The sequence below is a fragment of the Meles meles genome, chromosome 6 (genome assembly GCF_922984935.1).
Source record: "Meles meles chromosome 6, mMelMel3.1 paternal haplotype, whole genome shotgun sequence".
In the NCBI taxonomy this organism is placed as follows: domain Eukaryota; kingdom Metazoa; phylum Chordata; class Mammalia; order Carnivora; family Mustelidae; genus Meles; species Meles meles.
Window position 1 is genome coordinate 43,336,687 of NC_060071.1, and position 20,885 is coordinate 43,357,571.

A 20,885-nucleotide genomic window follows, 5' to 3' on the forward strand; every position below is an offset into this window, starting at 1 on the left:
TGTCTAGTCAACTGTTCTATCTCTTGAGCCTAAAAAATAATGATGTGACTAAAAAAATAGGCGGCGGGGCGGGGTGGGGGGGGCCTTGTCGAGAACAGGTCAGAATAGGATCTGAATCCCATTTTGTCACCAAAAAAACGTCAGGCTACTCCGTCATCTGAAAATTGTGTGGCTTTAAGAAGACTCAATTCTAATTAGAAAACGCTTTCGAGAACAAGCACTCCCCACTGTACCCAAAGTGAGGCCAAGTTAACAAAACCGCAAAGACTTGGCTAATTCAGGCACAAGCTAATTTATTATTACTGGCCCAAATCACCTCCCTTTTTTTTTTTTTTCCCCTTGCTGTGCAGGCCAATATCCACAACCGCACTGACGCCTCGAGTAGAGCGAACGGTTTCACCAGTAGCTGGTGGGGAGCCCAGTTTTTCTCAGCCAAAACCCTGGGAGACTGGGATTTATGCGGTGTAGTAATCCAAACACCTCGAGTAGATTCCAGCCTTTAAAAATCTGCATCTCGTAAAAAAAAAAATTCCTTTAATTTTCCATATTACAAGCCGAGGAAACAAATCTCCTGAGCTCTTCGGGGACGAGCTCTTTTCCAAATAACACAAACACCGCCAACTCCCCACGCTTGAGCCCTAACTGGGCAACACACAACCCAGGTCTGAAGGGTCACAACAAACTGGACGCCGTCCGCCTCGCCTTTACAAAAGCGGCGCGCGGTCGGAATGCCCCACAGTTCAACTTCCGGCCACAGAGTGAGAAGATGTTTTCCTTCTGATCACGCCCTCCTAGCCACGCCCGCCACGCCCCCCGCCTTCCCAGCCCGAGCTCCCGCAGGCTGGCGCGCAGGAGGGGGCGGAGCCCCGTGGGGGCCTCCGAGCCGTTCGGCTTCGTCCGGCCGCGCGCAGGCCCGCCCCGAGCCAGCGGATAGTGCGGTGGCGCGCGCGCGCGCGCTGCCCTCCCCGTGACGTGCCTGGCCGAGGCCGCGCAAGGGCGCTGTTGCTGCCAGTGCCGCTGTCATGGCGTCCGAGGCGCTGGCTGAAGAGAACCCGCCGCGGTCTCCTTAGAGCAAGGGGCTGGCGGCTGGGTATGGAGAGCGGCCCCGGGAGCCTGCAGCCGCTAGAACACAGGGTGGCCGCCGAGCCAGCGCTAGGGACAGGTTCTCCGCAGGAAGGGCAACCGGAGACCAGGCTCGCCGCTGGGGATGGTCCTGGAGTATGGGCGACGGAGAACAGCGGCGGGAATGGGCAGGGGGCGGCGGCCGCCGGGAGGAGCCTCTTGGACTCGATTTCTCCAGCCAGCTCTCCTCAGGTTCCCGGACCCTGCAGCTCTTGCCCGGGCTTGGACTTAAAGGAGAGTGATTTGGAGAATCTTGCTACCCAGAAGACGCCTCCGAGAGGGCAGCACAAGGTGACCGCCTCCCCGGAGACAGCCGAGGCCGGAGCGGACCATGGATCGGGTCCGGCTGGAGACGCCGGCCCCAGCCCGGATCCAGCCGGCACCTGCGGGGCAGAGTTGGCGGCCGCCGGGTCCGAGGAGCCTAGCAGCGCCGGCGGCCTCAGCAGCAGTTGTAGCGACCCGAGCCCTCCTGGGGAATCGCCGAGCCTGGACTCCCTGGAGTCGTTCTCTAACCTGCATTCTTTCCCCAGCAGCTCTGAGTTTAACAGTGAGGAGGGAGCTGAGAACCGGGTCCCCGGGGAGGAGGAGGAGGAGGGCGCCGGCGCGGGCGCGGCGGTGTTGCCTGGGGCAGTGCCTCTGTGCGGCGAAGAGGAGGAGGAGGGGGAGGAAGCTCAGGTACTGGCGGCCTCCAAGGAACGCTTCCCGGGACAGTCTGTCTATCACATCAAGTGGATCCAGTGGAAGGAAGAGAACACACCCATCATCACTCAGAATGAGAACGGACCCTGCCCTTTGCTGGCCATCCTCAATGTTTTGCTTCTGGCCTGGAAGGTACATTCTGCAGCTTTCTTATTTCCTACCGCTTTTGGGGAGGGGGAAACGGGGTGAAGAAACTGCTGCATGTCAGCTGACAGCTTCCTCTTTGCTCATTCACCAGTATTCTGTTCCCTTGAAATTCATTATGGGACTCCTTTGTCCAAAGAATATTCTTATACGTTATTTCGTAAAGATTGCCAGCAACCCCAGTTCTCTCTAGTGTTTAAATAAGAGTTCAGCCTGATGTACTTAAAAACAAGGAGGACTTAGAACATCCTAAATCCTAGGATTATTTTTTTAAACTATATTTTTCTACGTTTCCTTCTTACTGACCTTGTCCAATATGCAAAAGAGTGAAGAACTGGGGGAAATTATCTTTAGAAGTTACCATCAATTTGTGTTATCAAGAAGGAAGTTTTGATGGTTATGTTTAGTGGATTTTCTAACTAATACTTGTGACATTTCGTTGTAGATACTAAGGAAATGGTGACAGGGAAGATGTGGCTCCTTTGACAAATTCCATTTAAGGGAAAGCATTGGTCTGAGCCCAATTACCATAACTTCTTGGTTTTTAAAGATTGTTTTCATTTAATGCTTGATTTTTACTTTGGCTCTGCTTAAGTAGTTTGGCATTATTACTAGTAACCTCGCATCAGAATATGTTAAGGGAACTAAAACTATGATGACTAAAATAAGGAAAGACATATTCAAGGTAAAGGAACAAAAAAAAAAAAAAAAAAGGAAGGGCTCTTCAAAACTTAATTATATCAAGGACTCAATAAGTTATGTATAATTGAAGTGTCTTACCCAAGCTTGCAGTTTTAGGGTGCTGAGAAGAAACATCTTATAGCACCCATTTTATTTCCAAATTGATAATTATATCTGTTGATAGAATGTTTCCTAGAAGAAGAAAAAAACCTGGATTATTCTGACCAGTTGGGAAGAAAATCAAGTAAAGGGAATAGTATTTATTATATACCTTTATTTTCCTGTTACTAGCGAGGGCTGATGCAAAAGAAATAAGATTAGAAACCTTAGAAGTATCCGATATGTAATGGTACTCAAGTGTTTGTTGGAGGCTCTGCCTGCTTTTGAAGAGCTGGTGAGCTATTTGAGGTTGCATCATTGCCTTACTTGAAATTATTAAAGGACAGTGCAAGACAAAACACTGTAAGTACATATAAATATGTTTATATAAATACAAATTTTTAGGTTATAGAAAACAGATGGAAATGTACTAGATATTCCAAAAGGGGAAATTTTTCTTTGTTTTGGCATAGTCCCAGAGAGCTTCATGGAATTTGTGGTCTTGAACCAAGCTTTTAAGGAAAAGTAGAATTTAAAAGAATAGGGAAATGGAATCCTGGGAGAGGGAAGGTTGTAAACATAAAGGGATGAAAATAGAATGGATAGTGTGTGTGTGTGTGTGTGCGCGTGCGTTTGAATGACAGAAGGGGTAAGTTCATACTGGTGAATAATAAAAAAGTAAGATTGAAAAGGTGAAGAGCCACTTGATGAAGGCCCTATAGGGTCAGAATCCGGAGTTAGACTTGATATAAGGGCCAAAATCCCCAGGTTTTTTTTAAAGAAGGAATAACAGTTTCCTTTGGGCTTTTCTCTTCTCTTAGTTTCCATACAGTACTGCAGAAGTTCAGAGGAGCTCCTTCCTCTGGTCTGGAATTTTGGAGATAGATGAGCATTTAATTGTCTCTTTCAAAGACGTGGCCTGATGGAATAATCAAACATTTGAGTTCCCATTATGCGTGAGGTACTAGAAATACAAAAACAAGATGTAAGTCTGCCCTCCTGTAGCTCACTATTAGTGGGGAGACAGATGTATAAATAAATACAATGCAATGTGGTAAGTTCTAACTGTGCTTTGGAATTACAGAGAAAAGAGTAATTGGATGGGATGTGTCAAGGGAAAGCTTTATAGAAGAGGTAACCTAGGAACTGGGTCTAAAGGATGAGTGAGAAGGCCTTTCAGGCAGAGGGAGTAGTGTCTTCAAAGATGGTGAAGCAAGAAAAGATTTGTTCTCTTTCCTGATTTCAACCTTGATGGGGAGTGCTGAGGAAGAGGGGAAGGAAATGGCGGTGGCAGAACATAAAATTGATTGGTTGGGTTAGACTGTTAAAGAGCAGGCATGCTAATTAATTTAGAGGATATTTTATAAATCTGTGGCTTTTAGCCTTCTTTCTGCCTCCAGGCTATGGCTACACATAAATGTTACTCATCAGTAAACATTAATAGGGAGACAGATAAAGAGATGCAAGGTCTGATAAAATGGTATTCTCTAAGTGAGGCAGAGGGGCTAGATGTCAGATCTGTTTTCATAATAATACTAAGATGTTATTTGCCTTTTCATTCTCATTCTTTCACAAGTGTCAGTGGAGTTTTCCAGGTTCTGTGATGTGTGGTGACATCATTCCTCTGACAGGAATGTGTGCTTATGTATTCTTCTGTTTAAGAATTTTCTCCTTTTTCATTTCTAGTATGGTAAATATGAGTAGATAGAACCAACATGGACAAAAGCTCTTTGGAGGACTGTAATTTTTAGACTGTAATGGTTCCTGACACTAGAAGTTCTGAGAAATACTACAGTAAAGAAAAATAATAAATAATTATAAAAGTAGCTGTCAGATTTCAGAAGACCAATTGCTGGTGCTATTTACACTTTATATTTAGCTGATAATAGGGAACTATTAAAAATTACTAGACAGGAATAAGGTGATAAAAGTGGTCTTGTTTGAGATTAGACTAAGGGTAAGATTGTAGCAGGAAGAATGGATAAAGATAACCTTTTGGATGGGGAATTTTCTGCCCCTTCTCTTTGATGAAGATAATGTTGCAGCCTAAATGTTGAACTGATCACTAAGTGGACATAGGAAATGAAGGAGACAACCCCACCTTTTCTAATCTGGGTAATAGAGATTGATTGGGTAATTCAAAAGATAGAGAATATGTTTTAGGTGGAAGATGTCAAAGTTTGGTTGTGTCAAGTTGGAAATGTCTGATAGGGGACATGATAATATAAATATTCTCATGCCTCTGAAAGCATGGAGTGGGTCTCCGGGAAGAGGTCAAATTATAGAGAAAAACTGAATAGGGGAATTATTGCATAGATGTAAGTATGGTAGCTTGCTTGCCATAAGTATGAGAATAAATGAATACTCCTTAAGGAGAGGTGAACAATAATTCTCAACTTTTTTCCACCCCAGTATATGTGGTGAACTACAGATTGCCAGCTTAATTCCTTCCTGTAATTCCACCCTGTAATTCCCCATGCCCTCTTCAGTAGATACAGAGAAAACAGAGGAACAAAGATTAAACTTGGTGTGGAAAAGGGCATGCTAAGCATTAAGGGTGAGAGAGTGTAAAAGAAACTAGTATAGGCATAATTTAAGATGTGATGGAGAAATGGAAGTAGGGCAGTGTCGTGATAGTAGTCTTGGAGAGAGAGACTATAATAAAGCAATCAGTTATCATTGTCAAGTGCAAAAGCATCAAGGAGCTATTGGAATAGGAAAGATTTTTGCCCAAAAAGGACAGGTGTGAGGACAAGGTTGCTGAAAGTTAGGATAAAATGACTCCTTACAAGTTCTCTTCAGAGGGAAGGAACAGCAATCTCATTTTCTGAAGTAATGGAAGGAATGGGACAAAGAAGATAGAAAAGGTCATGTTAAGAGAAGTAGGGGGACCTGAGTGGCTCAGTCAGTTGCGCTGCTGACTCTTGGTTTTGGTCATGATTTTAGGGTACTGTGATTGAGGGCCTGCATTTTTGAGCTCCACCCTTAACAGAGAGTCTGCCTGTGGATTCTCCCTCTCCCTTTGCCCTTTGCCCCTTGCTCAGGCACACACTCTATAAAATAAATGAATTTAAATTTATTCATTAAATTTAATTCAAGCTCAAATTTCTAATTCTGTTTCACTGACAGCAGAGAAGTTTACCTAAATTTATGCTTTGGAATAAATTTCATTTGGCTTCTTTACACTATACTTGTTTTTTTAATAATTTTTCTTTAGTCTTTCATTTTATCTATTGAAAACAATGCCATCTATAGGTATATTTGAGGTTGTGATCCATTTATTTAGGAGTGTTTAGGGGTGCCTGACTGGCTCAGTTGGTAGGTAATGCAACTCTTGATCTTGGGGTTGTGAGTTCAAGCCCCACATAAGGTATAGAGATCACTTAAAAATAAAATCTTAAGGGGCATCCGGGTGGCTCAGATGGTTAAGTGTCTGCCTTCGCTCGGCTCAGGTCATCCTGGGACCAAGTGCTGCCTCTCTTCCATGGGGCTCCCTGCTCAGTGGGGAGTCTTCTTTTCCTCCCTCTGACCCTCCCCACTGCTTGTGATCCTGCTTGTATACTCTCTCAAATGAATAAAGAAAAAAACTCAAAAATCTCTAAATAAATACATAAAATTTTTAAAGAAAAGTAGTACTTTTTAAAAAATGATTTTTTCTTTATTCGTTTGAGAGAGAAAGAGAGCAAGCAGGGGTAAGGCAGGGGGAGAGGGAGAGAGAATCCCAAGCAGACTCCCTGTTGAGCAGGGAACCTGGTGCAGGGCTCAGTCCTAGGACACTGGGATCATGACCTGAGCCAAAACCAAGAGTCAAACGCTCACCAGACTGAGCCACCTAGGCACCCCATATTACTTTAATAATAGAGGGAATCCCGGGGCGCCTGGGTGGCTCAGTGGATTAAGCCACTGCCTTCGGCTCAGGTCATGATCTCAGGGTCCTGGGATCGAGCCCCGCATCGGGCTCTCTGCTCCGCGGGGAGCCTGCTTCCTCCTCTCTCTCTCTGCCTGCCTCTGCTTACTTGTGATCTCTCTCTCTGTCAAATAAATAAAATAAAATCTTTAAAAAAAAATAGAGGGAATCCCTACTTTGTCATACTTTTGTTTTCTTTTTCTTTTGATGATTTTATTTATTTATTTGAAAGGGAGAGCAGAGCAAGGGAGAGATCACACAAGTGGAGGGGAGAGGCAGAGAGAGAGAGAAGCAGGCTCTCTCCTTAAGCTAGGAACCTGATGTGGGGCTCTAGCCCAGGACCCTGGGATCATGACCTGAGCTAAAGGCAGACACTTAACCAACTGAGCCACCCAGGAGCCCATACATATGTTTTCTTTTAGAAAGAATGTTACAGGTTCTGAGGCTCAAACACTGAAAAGTACTTAAGTAAACTTAAATACATTGTGACTGAGGACAGATAGTTTTGTAATAACTAATGATTATGTATCTAATCACTATGTAGCATTTTAGTAGAAGAATGAATGTACTGTTCTGAATCAGGATGCTGGAAGCACATCTCCTCCATAGCCATTTTGGGTAGGCAATTCTTCTTCCCGTTTTTCTTTGCTTAGTAGAAGCTGAGACCATCTCCTACTCCCAAGTCAAGGGAGGAATGCCAGGATTCTGAAGCAAGATTTTTTTTTAAATATTAAGCTGGTTTCTCCAGACATTAAACCTAGAAAATGAAAAACAAGGATTGATATACTTGACGCTATAAAAAATGAAAAAGCTGAGGGGCACCTGGGTGGCTCAGTCAGTTGAGCTCTAACTCTTGACTTCAGCTCAAGTCATGAACTTGGAGTCGTGAGATCAAGCCCAGCACTGAGTGTGGAGTTTGCTTAAGATTCTCTTCCTCTCGGGGCGCCTGGGTGGCTCAGTGGGTTAAAGCCTCTGCCTTCGGCTCAGGTCATGATCCCAGGGTCCTGGGATCGAGCCCCACATCGGGCTCTCTGCTCTGCGGGGAGCCTGCTTCCTCTTCTCTCTCTGCCTGCCTCTCTGCCTAGTTGTGATTTCTCTCTGTCAAATAAATAAAATATTTAAAAGAAAAAAGAAAAAAAAAGATTCTCTCTCTCTGCACTGCACCCCCCATGCATGCTTTTTCTAAAAAAAATTTAAATAAATAAATAAAAGCTGAAGATTAAAAAAAAAAATTTAAAAATTACTCCTCCTTTCCCCCCCAAAAAAACCCCACCAGGAACTAAACCAAAACACGCTATAGGCTGAGGGAAATATTTACCAGATTATGTGTCCATTTGTTAATTTCTTCATTTATAAAGAGCCCTTATAAATTAGAAGAGATGAGCAACCCAAGAGCAAAATGAGCAAAAGGCATTACCAGAAAATTCAGAGAAGTACAAATGGACATCATCTCTCTCATTACCACTTGCCGAGTAAGGCACCATGGAGGTAAATGTCTTGCCAAGCAATGAGTTTTTGCTCTAGTTCTCCCTCCTTCCTTGACAGCTTTTCTCATACCCTTTTCAGATACCTATCCTTGCTTTAGCTTGGTTTTACTTTCTTTTCTTTTGATTTTTTTTTTAAGATTTTATTTATTTGACACAGAGAAAGAGAGAGTGCAAGCACAAGAAGGGAAATGCAGAGGGAGAAGGAAAAGCAGATTCCCCACTGAGCCGGGATCCTGTAGTGGGGCTTGATCTCAGGACTCTGGGATCATGACCTGAGCTGAAGGCAGGTGCTTAATGGATTAAGCCACCCAGGCCCCAGCTTTCTTTTTTCTTAAACTTCCTGACTTATAAGAACATTGCAATCACTCAATTTTCTCTCATTTCCCTTTTCTTTATGTAGGCACAAAGCTCTTTCAAGGCTTTCCAAGTGTGTTTATTCCTCGTAAAAGTGGAAAAACAGATGGTGAGCCAAAGATTCCACTTTAGCCTCTACCCACTTTTTTTTTTGTTTAATATAGATCTTGTAAGAAGAGAATAATAACTTCACACGGAGGTGTTTTGTTTACACAATAGATGCAAGTAACAATTATGAGGCTTTCATTTTTCAATCTCTCAAGCATTAGGATTGGTATAGTATCTCTGGATTTGTGAGATAAAGTAAATGGATACAGGCTGATGACAGTATGAATAATGCTGGTGGCTGTAGTAGGTTTGTTCTGTATGTAATAGTTTATCCTATTAATGTTGGGTTCATGGGGCACCTGGGTGGCTCAGTTGTTAAGTGTCTGCCTTCTGCTCAGGTCATGATCCCAGGGTCCTGGGATTGAGCCCCTCATTGGGCTTCCTGCTCCACGGGATGTCTGCTTCCCCCTCTCCCATTCCCTGTGCTTGTGTTCCCTCTCTCGCTGTATCACTCTGTCAAATAAATAAATTTAAAAAGAAATCTTTAATGTTGGGTTCATTTTCTCCTCTTTCCTTGGTCTGAGTGGGTAACTTTCCCATTGCCTTGTCTATGTTGAGTCCCAGATAAAGAACATTTGAGCATAGATGGTACCAACAGTCATAGAGCTTTGAAAACTAATAGTACACAGTTATTTTTATGACATGCATTATATGCATTTCTTTTTAATTTTCTCAGTCCCATCACGAAAATCCTTAGGTAAATATAGTTCCTATTTTACATATATACAAAACTGAGGTGCATAAAGTTTAAGTAACTTGCCCAACTTAAGATTATCACCTACTCCAGAACTTGAGCTACTACTTGGGATATTTGGTTTGGAAGTTAAAATTCAGGATGCCAGCACATCTGTTGGACAATAGGTCTGGAACAAAGCAGGTTGGAAGAACCAGTGATAAAGTCAGAGAAGCAGAAATAGCCTTCTTGATTCCTTAGAACAAATCCTGAGGATCTGGTACCAGTTGCTCTTTATACAGACTCTGTCCATTTTTAGCTCCCTATACTTTATCCCATGTCCTCTGAATTATCTGACACTTCCAGCTTCTGGATGTGAATGAGCTGGAGTGAATGAGCTTGCCTTTCCAGTCATAGTTTATTAAATACATTCTTTGATATTTTCATTAATTAGTAACTTCTATCTCTACTACCATTACCCTAGTTCAAGCTACCTTCCTATTGTCTGGATTACTTCAGTAGCCTTCACATTGGTCCCTTGCCTCACCCTATTCCCACCACCTTTTCAAGCAACTAATGCACAAGTTTCGTTGTCAGTTATTCTTGGGGTAGATTTTTCAGTAGCTTGGCTTTCTGAACTTCTTAAATATAAGTCCACTGTAACATTCTTCATTGCTCTGAAACTCTTGAATTGCATGTAAAATAGGACATCCTTGAAAATCTAATATATGTGAATGTATCTGCAGTTTCTGATGGTTTTAAATAGTTTTATTTATTTTTTTAGAGGGGGAGGGGCAGAGTGAGAGGGAGAGAATTTTTTTTTTTTTAAGATTTTATTTATTTATTTAGCAGACAGAGATCACAAGTAGGCAGAGAGGCAGGCAGAGAGAGAGGAAGGGAAGCAGGCTCCCTGCCGAGCAGAGAGCCTGATGCAGGGATCCGTCCCAGGACCCTGGAACCATGACCTGAACCAAAGGCAGAGGCTTTAACCCACTGAGCCACCCAGGTGCCCTGGTTTTAAATAGGCCTTGGTATTACTCTGAGGGTAGGGTTTAAATTAATGGTAAAGATTGATGGTGAATGTGTTTCAAATTGACTTTGCTAAGTTGAAGATTATCTCTTATAAATTTTTCCTGATTTAGAATACTGATAAGAAGCAGGGAGATTTACTAAAAAATCTGAATTTTGGTATTTTTAAGTATATTCTTAGTATACTTAATATTAATATTAATATACTTATTATTCTTAATAATAAATGAATTATTTTTAATTAATAATAAATGATAAATAAATGAATGATACATATAAAAAATTAGAATATGAAGATGATGTGTAATTTGCTGGAGCCAGAATTAAGGCATGTTGAAAGGATCCTTAAATTTTTTAGTCTTTATTTGAAAGAGGTTATATTTCTTCCCTTTGATTCCCATTAATACTTCTAATATTTTTAAAAATAATTTCTTTACAATTTTGACTTAAAAAATCATGAATGCTGTATGATTTATTGTATATTTAAAATTAGAAGAGCACCTGGCTGGCTCAGTCCATAAAGCATGTGACTCTTGATCTTGGGGTCAAGAGTTTGAGCCCCATGTTTGGGTGTAGAGATTACTTAAAATAAATTTTTTTATAATTAGTGAAATTTGAACTAAGAGGAAATTGTATTATGTAGTTGGTCCACTTTACCATAAGTAATGCAGAAGTAGATTGCAACACAAGAATCAAATAATTCATATCCGGATTAAAAATGGTTGCCTCCTGAGTTTCAACTCAACTTTGTTTTAATGTCAAACTAAACCTCAGAGTTCTGAAGCAGACATCATTTCCTTCTACAAACTTAACTTCCCTTACCAAATTTCTCACTTATTATATGTATTATATGGATCTTAGGTTTTACAATCTCCTGAGTCTTAGAGTCAACCTCAGTTATTCTTTCCCGTTGTCCTCCACTTTTCTTTCTTTCTTTTTCTTTTTTTTTTTAAGATTTATTTATTTATTCGTGAGAGAGAGAGAATCTTCAAGCAGACTCCTCCCTGAACACGGATCTCATCATACTCGATCTCATGACCCATGAGATCATGACCTAAGCCAAAATCAGGTGTTGGATGACGCTTAACCTACTGAGCCATCCAGGCACCCCCTCATCCTCCACTTTTCATTGGTCACAAAGTTCTGTCAGTTCCTCATTTAAAATATATTTCAGATGATGTTTTAAATAAGACTTGTGTTGAAAGTGTTTTGCTATAAAATCTGTAAATACTGACATAATGGAGAGGGTAATTGGCTTTGGAGTTCAATCTTAGTTCACATCATAGCTTTGCTACTTTGGGCAAATTAACTTTTCAGTGCATTAGTTTATTCTTTGAATGAAGGCTATGAATTCTCCATAGGATTGTTGTGGATTAAGGGTAACATGCAAACTGGATGACAGTTAGTTCAATATATTAAAAATTTTTTTCTGACTTTCCTAAAGAGCAAAGATTGGCAAATACTTGATTTTTTTGTCTTCTTAAGTAACTCTCCAACTTACAGAGGTGTTACAATTCTAAATGTATTTCTGACTTTTTTTTGGTATTCCAGTTAAATATTTAATAATACTCTTCGGTCATTTTTGTACTTAGCATCACCTAATAAACTGCTTATTTCTTAGTAATTACTGGGTCTCCTGCATTTCTCTACCCCCCTCAGAATATCAAAATCATAGGTATCAAAATCTTGGCATATCACTTTTAAGATGTTTTGCATTCTTGTTTAAGATTTTATTAATACTTTACATGGAAGATTTTTAAAAATTTTTTTAATTTTTAATTTTTTTTAAGATTTTATTTATTCATTCATGAGAGAGAGAGAGGCAGAAGGAGAAGCAGACTTCCCAAGGAGCAGGGAGCCCAGACGTGGGACTCGATCCCAGGACCCCAGGATTACCACCCAAGCTGGAGGCAGATGCTTAACCATCTGAGTTACCCAGGCACCCTATTTTAAATTTTTTTTTAATTAAAAAAAATGTTGATCTTGCTTGAGTCTATTTTCAAATATACTTCACTCTTCAGATGACTAAGAATTACAGAATAATTTGGCTGAATTAATGAGGTTTTACCCTATAGTTGAATATTTGTAGTTGGAGTAGCTATTTCCTTTTGTTAATTTAAATATTCTTGCTGTGCTTATGTTACTAATTTGCTCAGGAAAGCCAGTTAATTCAGTAAAATCTTTAGTTCTAGGAGAAGACATAATTTATTTTCCTAAACTCTATTTGGACTCTTAATTTGGAGCTATGTGTTACTATATACTGAGAAGCTTTGCTCACGTTTTAGGAAGAATATTTAAACTACTTATGAGAGTACCTTTCAACTACCTTTATATACATTAAATTATTCATGTACTTAAGAACAATATGTTTTAGATTATTACTAAAAGAAGACCACCTGAGAACCTAGGTCATACTTCATTTGATATTTTTTTCATTTTAAAATTTAAAATTGAGATTCAGACAAAATACCATACTTGGTAATTCTGTATTCTTAGGTAGCTATTCCCTAACCTGTTTTTTCTTTTATAAAATCTAAAGGGACAAAGGAGTGAAAGTCATAGGCTCATTAACAAAACCTTTGACACTTGCTTTTGAGGTGATGGTGCTAGAGGAAAGCAAAAAGAAAATCAAGCTTTCAGGAAGATCATTTTGTGGTTTAAACAAATAAACAAAAAAGATCTGTTGACAGCTCCACAGTATTATTGAGAAGTAGGCGTTCCTTTTCAGTTTTGTTTGTTTGTCCTGAGTTTTAATGACTGTCCGGAATATGTTATTGGCTAGGATTCAGGAAGTGAGTATTTCACTGAGTGTGCTTGTGAATAAGTCCGTAAAATATTTGTATACTTGTTGTCCCACTTCTTAATCAGTATAGAGATACCATTTTCTTTTGCAAATGTTTGAAGCAATACATTGTAGGCAATTGTTATTTGGAAATTTAAAGGCTAAACCCTGAAATCATGTTTCTGGAAATCTAGGATTATAGTATGTTTTCCCCAAGTACCTATACTTGTTAGTGCCTTTGTTTGTTATTTTGACAGAAATGCCACATTTGACAATTCCGTTAATTCTTATTTTGACAATTTTATAGTAGGATTGTTACTTTAACCACAGTAGAGGTAGAGCTATCTGTGGAATTTCCTGTTGAATATATTCTGACTGAACCTGTCTGGAATAAAAGGATATATAGTTCTTTTTTTTCTTTTTCCTTTTTTTTTTTTAAGGTTTTACTTTATTTTATTTATTTGACAGACAGAGATCACAACTAGGCGGAGAGGCAGGCAGAGAGAGAGGAGGAAGCAGGCTCATGACCTGAGCCAAAGGCAGAGACTTACCCACTGAACCACCCAGGCACCCTGGATATATAGTTCTTACTTAAGAAACATTGTTAGGTATAAGTGGGACTTTCTTTTTTTTTTTTTTTCAAGCTTTTATTTATTTATTTGACAGACAAAGGTCACAAGTAGGCAGAGAGGCAGTGGGGGGGAGGGGAGAAGCAGACTCCCTGCTGAGCAGAGATCCTGGGATTGTGACCTGAGCTGAAGGAAGAGGCTTAACCCACTGAGCCACCCAGGCACCCCTAAATGGGACTTTCAGATTGTTCTAACAATTATTCAGAATATAAACACTTACTGTGAATGTAAACTGCTGGTTTAAATAACAGACTTTAGTGCTACTGAAATAGCTTGATTAAATATTCTATAGTGATAAAATATTCTATAGTAACAGTTAAAATTATCTAAAGCAGGGATCAGCAAACTTTTCCTATAAAGGATCAGATAGTAAGTAAATATTTTAGGCCTTGTGGGCTCTATGATTTCTCTTGTCAAGATTCAACTCTGTTATCATTGTGCAAAAACAGCCAAAACTATACATAACCAATGAGAGTGACTGTTCCAAATAAAACTTTATTTAGAAAAACAGGCAGGAGCGGCGCCTGGGTGGCTCAGTGGGTTGGGCCGCTGCCTTTGGCTCAGGTCATGATCTCAGGTCCTGGGATCGAGCCCCGTGTCGGGCTCTCTGCTCAGCAGGGAGCCTGCTTCCCCCTCTCTCTCTCTCTGCCTGCCTCTCTGCCTGCTTGTGATCTCTCTCTGTCAAATAAATAAATAAAATCTTAAAAAAAAAAAAGAAAGAAAGAAAAACAGGCAGGAGACCATAATATGCCAATGAATTTCAGTTTAAAAATATACCCTATATTTGGGTGCCTGGGTGGCCCTGTGGGTTAAGCCTCTGTCTTTGGCTCAGGTCATGATCTCAGGGTCCTGGGATCAAGCCTGGCATTGGGAACTCTGCTCAGCAGGGAACCTGTTGCTCCTTTCTCTCTCTCTCTGCCTGCCTCTCTGCCTACTTGTGATCCTGTCTGTGAAATAAATTTAAAAATCTTAAAAAAAAAAATTCTGTTAAAATTTTTTGAAAAACATGACACAGGAAAAAAAATGACTTAGAATCAAATAATGTTCAAAACCTCCATGGCATCTCTTTGTTTTCACTGAGTGATAAATCTCCTGGATGACAAAATCATAAGCATTAATTGTCAGATTGAGAATCAGAATGTTCTGTTTAACAGAGATGTGTTTTAGAACTTATTTTATTCATTGATTAAAACAAAATATTGTGACATGCTATCACCACATTTGCTAACATAAATACCCAGAGCACCTTTTTCAACCCTTGGAGGAATTGTTGGAAAAATTGATGATTTAAATGATTTCCTTGGTTGAATTGAAAATAATTCCAAAAAATAACCCCTGGAGAATTTTAATTTTCTTTTTTAGGATTTTATTTATTTCTTTATTTATTTTATTTGACAGGCAGAGATAACAATCAGGCAGAGAGGGAAGTGGGGGCGGGGGAAGCAGGCTCCCCGCCTAGCAGAGAGCCCGATGTGGGGTTCGATCTCAGAATCCTGAGATCATGACCTGAGCTGAAGGCAGAGGCTTTAACCACTGACCCACCCAGGTGCCCCTAAGATTTCCTTTATTTATTTGACAGAGAGAGAGAGAGAGAGAGAGAGAGAGAGAGAGAGACAGGGAATACAAGCAGAAGGTGTGGGAGAGGGAGAAGTAGACTTCTTGCTCTAGCAGGGAGCCTGATGAGAGACTCAATCCCAGGAACCTGGGATCATGACCTGAGCAGAAGGCAGACACCCAGTGACTGAGCCACCAATGTGCCCTCTGGAGAATTTTAAATTCTGTTACTGTCCTGTCATTGATATTTAATTACTTTATTTGAGTTTCCATCCTATAGTATTTATTTTTCTTCTATCCTATGAATATACCACAGAGTATGCTTTTTTCTTTTTTTTAAAGATTTTTTATTTATTCATTTGACAGAGAGAGGTCACAAGTAGACAGAGAGGCAGGCAGAGAGAGAGGAGGAAGCAGGCTCACTGCTGAGCAGAGAACCCGATGCGGGACTCAATCCCAGGACCCTGAGATCATGACCTGAGCCGAAGGCAACCATTGGCTGTTATATTTGTGCAACTCATCTGACAATTCAATTGAGATGTTAATGTAAACTGATGTATTACAGTTCAATTAACTTTAGAAACTTAAATATGATTGTAATTGTGTATCTAGTTTTAACCTTTTTATTGTGAACTATAACACACAGAATACATAAAACAGAGATGTATAGTTTGACAAGTTATTATAAAGTAAATGTCAGTGGAACTACCATACAAGTCAAGAAATAGAGCATTGCTAGCATCCTTTTTTTTTTTTTTTTTTTTAAGATTTATTTATTTGAGGGGCACCTGGGTGGCTCAGTGGATTAAGCCGCTGCCTTCAGCTCAGGTCATGATCTCAGGGTCCTGGGATCGAGCCTCACATCGGGCTCTCTGCTCCGCAGGGAGCCTGCTTCCCTTCCTCTCTCTCTCCCTGCCTCTCTGCCTACTTGTGATCTCTCTCTCTGTCAAATGAATAAATAAAATCTTTAAAAAAAAAAAAGATTTATTTGAGAGAGAGAGAGAGAGAGGCAGAGTGAGCAAGTGAGCACAGTAGGGAGGTAGAGGGGAAGAGAGAATCTCAGCCTGAGAACAGAGCCTGACTCAGGGTCCGATCCCACAACCCTGAGATGACGACCTTAGCTGAAACTAAGAGTCAGACACTCAACCAACTGTACCCCTGGGTGCCCCACAGAAGGCTCTTATATGTCTCTTTCCAACTGTAACTCCTTCCCTTACCCCAGGACTAACCATATTCTGATTTTTATAGTATCCATTTCCTTACTTTTCTTTATAATTTTATCAGCATGTGTGCAGCTGTAAACAATATAGTTCAATTTTGCCTGCTTTTAAACTTTGCAAGTGGAATCATACAGTGTGAATTCTTCAGTATATGACTAATACTTTATTTTTTTTTTTAAGATTTTATTTATTTGAGAGAGAGCATGAACAGCAATGGGGCAGAGGGGGAAGGAGAAGCAGATTCCCCACTAAGCAGGGAGCCCAAAGTGGGGCTCAGTTCCAGGATTCTGGGATCATGACCCGAGCCAAGAGCAGATGCTTAACAGCTGAGCCACACAGGTGCTCCTGACTAATACTTTAACACTGTATTCATTGTAGTCATTCAATACAAATGACCAAGGTAAACTGAAGTAATGGGATATTGAGCCATGTTCAAACCTGTCTTCAATAAAACTGCTCCATGGGTGACCTGTCACATGTTTGTTGACTCTTCCTGCCCTTCAACTGCTCTGTCATGTAGGATATTGTTGGAGGTGCCTAGTGACAGTTGTAGTGGGTGATGAAAGGGGTAGCACTTGGTTTTGAAAACAGATTTCTTGTTGTCTCTGTGAGATCTTACATCACCCTGTAAATTTTATGGTAATAAGATTGACTTTGTCATATTTTATAAAGATTAGTTATAAAGATTTAATGACAAATATTTATGTATACATAAAATAGATACATATGTACACATACATACTTATGTTTCTGACTGAGGAAACACTTTGATTACCTAAAACATTTGATTTTATAGAAAAAATACTTTGTTTTTCAGGTGAAACTTCCACCGATGATGGAAATCATAACTGCTGAACAGCTGATGGAATATTTAGGTTAGTGTTGCAAAGTGGATGATTTTATATCTCTTTGAAAATGAAGTCTCCAAAGCAATATATTACCAAATTGCATTTTTCTGAAGTGCTATTATAAATCTAGTTTAAAATTATAATTTTGAATCTCGTAATTAAAAATTTGTGTCAGCATGTTACTGTTCTTTGGTGTTAAACCTTTCTAAAGGCTTTTTCTAACCTGTGTTAAAATTCTGTAATATAAATAAGGACACTGGTAAGTTCCAGAAAAGAACAAGATACATATTAATTCCTAATACCTTGCAGAATGGGAAGTGGTACAGAAATTCTGACACTGCATGTGGAGAGTGTTAAAAAAAATACTGAGTAGACTTGAATTAAAGACGCAGGAGGTGACTTAGAACACCACTATCCAAAGGATGATTCATGGACCCATACTGGTTGATGAAGTGTTAGTTACCAATCTGCAGTGATAATAGGGGTTTGTGCCAAAATGTAAGACATTTACATAAGCACACTGTTTAGTTCATCTGAAGTTTTTCATAGCAAAATTTTCTTGATGAAGGAGGCACTGTCTTCAGTTGCAATTTGTTTGCAGACCAGCTGTTTACAGAACAGATAGCTGTATATCACACTGAAGTCTCTTATAGTTTAGCAAATAGGAATTTACATATTTATACTGTTACCAAATAGGAAATCTTAATCCACATTCTTAGTTTTTTTAGTAATTAAATGTGTTTTTTTAAGAAAAATTAAAAAAAATTTTTTTGGTTGGCTGATTAGTTTGTCTTTGCCATTCCAGACTACAAGCTAGTTGATTTTTAATGAAATATAGGCTTAGTGAAGTAGTGGAGATTGTAGCTTTTGGAAGACTCTTTTCTTTATGTAATTACTATCATTTAATCCTATTCACTGGTTAGGGAAATCTCATAGTGAAGGATAGATTACTTTGAATACCCATATATCTGGAAATAGAATTTCTATTTATACCTATTTTAGTCTAGCTTAGTGATTCTTAAACTTTGTGACTTCTAAATTATGTTTCATAATTGGGATCATAATTGGGAATTATGTTTCATGGGGAAAGCTAAAATATGCTTGGTGCTTTTGATGAATAGCCGGTATGACTTCCAAGAAGTGTGCAAAGGAGATCACATTTGAGAGGTAATGGGGTCAAATCATGTATAGCCTTGTAGGCTATTTTTTTTTTTTTTAAGATCTTTATTTATTTATTTGACACACAGAGATCATTAGTAGGCAGGGAGTCAGGCAGAGAGAGGGGGAAGTAGGCTCCCTGCTGAGCAGAGAGCCCAATGCAGGGCTCTATTCCAGGATCCTGGGATCATGACCTGAGCTGAAGGCAGAGGCTTTACCCCAATGAGCCACCCAGGTGCCCTGGCCCTGTAGGCTGTTATAGCAACTTGTCACGTTTGCTGTGAGTGAGCTTGGAAGCCATTAGAGGATTTTGAATAGAAGACTGATGATGTGATCTGATTTTGAGTGTAACAAGAATTCTCTGTCTGAAACTAGAATTTAGGTAGGAAAGGACAAGCAGGGATATCAGGAAGCTGTTACAACAAAAGATGCTATTATAACCAGCAAAAGATGGTGGTGGCTTCAAACGAGGTAGTATAAGTGGAGATTGTAAAATGTGGCCAGATTCTGGATATAGAGCTGACAGAATTTGCTGATCAGTTGAATGTAGAGTGAGAGTGGTTCACTCCATGGTTTTTGGCTTGCACAACTGGAAGGACGGTGTTAACATCAGCTGAAACAGGAAAAAAATTGGAAGGAACATGTTTAGGGAGAAATAACAGGATTTTGGTTTGGGGATGTTTATTGACATCCAAGTGGAAATTTAAGGGTGGCAGTTGGATATATAAATCTGGAGTTCAGAGGAGAGGACTGTATCAGTGCTATACAATATAAATATCTGTGATGATAGAAATGTTCAATATCTCTGCTATCTAGTTTGGTAGCTACCAGCCACATTTGGCTGTTGAACTCTTAACATATATAGCTAATGTGCTTGGGGACCTGAACACTAAATTTAATTAATTTTTTTTAAGATTTTTTTTTTAATTTATTTGACAGAGATCACAAGCAGGCAGAGAGGCAGGCAGAGAGAGAAGGAGAGGAAGCAGGCTCTCCGCTAAGCAGAGAGCCCCGCTCTCAGGACCCTGGGATCATGACCTGAGCCAAAGGCAGAGGCTTTAACCCACTGAGCCACCCAGGCGCCCCACTAAATTTAGTTTTTATTAATTAAAATTATATAGCCATATGTTGCTACTGGATAATGTATTGGGCAGTGCAGATCTAGCCTATAAATATACATTTAGGAGCAGACAACATATATAAATGGTAGACTGAGTGAAATCACAATGAGAATGAATGTAGACAGAGAAAGTAAGAGATCAGTGGACTGAGTATGAGACATGCCAATGATTAGAAGTTGTGGAAGAAGAAAGAACAGGTGTGTTCAAGCCAGGTAGAAGAAAAAACAGGAACTGATTTCCCAGAATCCAAATGAAGTTTGGTAAGAGATTAACTGAATTAAGTGCTGCAAATAGGTTAAACAGTGTGAAGACTAAAAATTGACTGTTGATTGAACCATAAGGAGGTCATTGGTAACCGTAAGTGCATGGGAGGAAACCATCCAGGGTGGGTACAAGAGAAAATTGGAAACCTTTATACATAGCCAATAGGAAAGTAACATAACACAGCCACTTTGGAAAACAGTTTGTTAGTTACCTTAAAAAGTTAAACTTAGAAGTACCGAATGACGCATCATTTTATGGGTCATTTAAAATACACATCTATACAGAAACTTGTACAGGAGTGTTTATGACAGCATTGTTCTTTTTTTTTTTTAAGATTTTATTTATTTATTTGACAGAGAGAGAGATCACAAGTAGGCAGAGCAGCAGATGGTGCGGGGTGGGTAGTGGAGTAGGCTCCCTGCTGAGCAGAGAGCCTGATACGGGCTCGATCCCAAGACCCTGAGATCATGACCTGAGCGGAAGGCAGAGGCTTTAACCCACTGAGCCACCCAGGCAGCCCCCCCCATGCATGAGTTTTAAAACTGAGGAGTTTTAGGGAAGAAGGGGGAGAGAATGACAATAAGGGCATATGACTATGACAATAAGGAGAGAATGACAATATGACAACAATGACTGCTCCACCTCCAGGCTTACTTGTAAAGAAGCATGAGAAAGAACTATCACTTGAGAAGGCTGCAGTATCAGTAAGGCAGAGCCAAATTTCATTCAGGCACAAAGGTGAAGGAAACAGTAAGAGAAGAAAATACCTGGAAGATTTTGCTGAGGAGGGTCCATGAGTTCCAGAGGACCCAAAAATTCAAGATAACAATTTAGGAGTCATCAGTATAAAAATTGCATTTATGTCTGTGGAAATTGATGAATGCATTAAGAGAGAGCATAAAGATAGAAGAGAAGAGGGTCGGGATTGTCCCATTAAGTTTCCCAGCATGGAGAGATGGGGTAGAACAGTGTTTCTCAATCTTTTTTTAATTATAGCCCCCTAAGG

The 20,885-nt window shown here is 39.9% G+C and overlaps 1 protein-coding gene across 3 annotated transcripts in view; it reads left to right on the top strand.

The window, feature by feature from the left end:
* Window positions 1–950: 950 nt before the first annotated feature.
* The window catches only part of MINDY2 (MINDY lysine 48 deubiquitinase 2), a 79,721-nt gene continuing 59,786 nt past the window's right edge, over window positions 951–20,885 (top strand). For all 3 annotated transcript variants that reach the window (XM_046008447.1, XM_046008448.1, XM_046008449.1), the window contains exons 1-2: window positions 951–1,953; window positions 17,306–17,363. In XM_046008447.1, coding sequence (XP_045864403.1) covers window positions 1,093–1,953; window positions 17,306–17,363 — 919 coding nt within the window. In that variant the 5' untranslated portion in view covers window positions 951–1,092. The remainder of the gene's footprint in view (window positions 1,954–17,305; window positions 17,364–20,885) is intronic.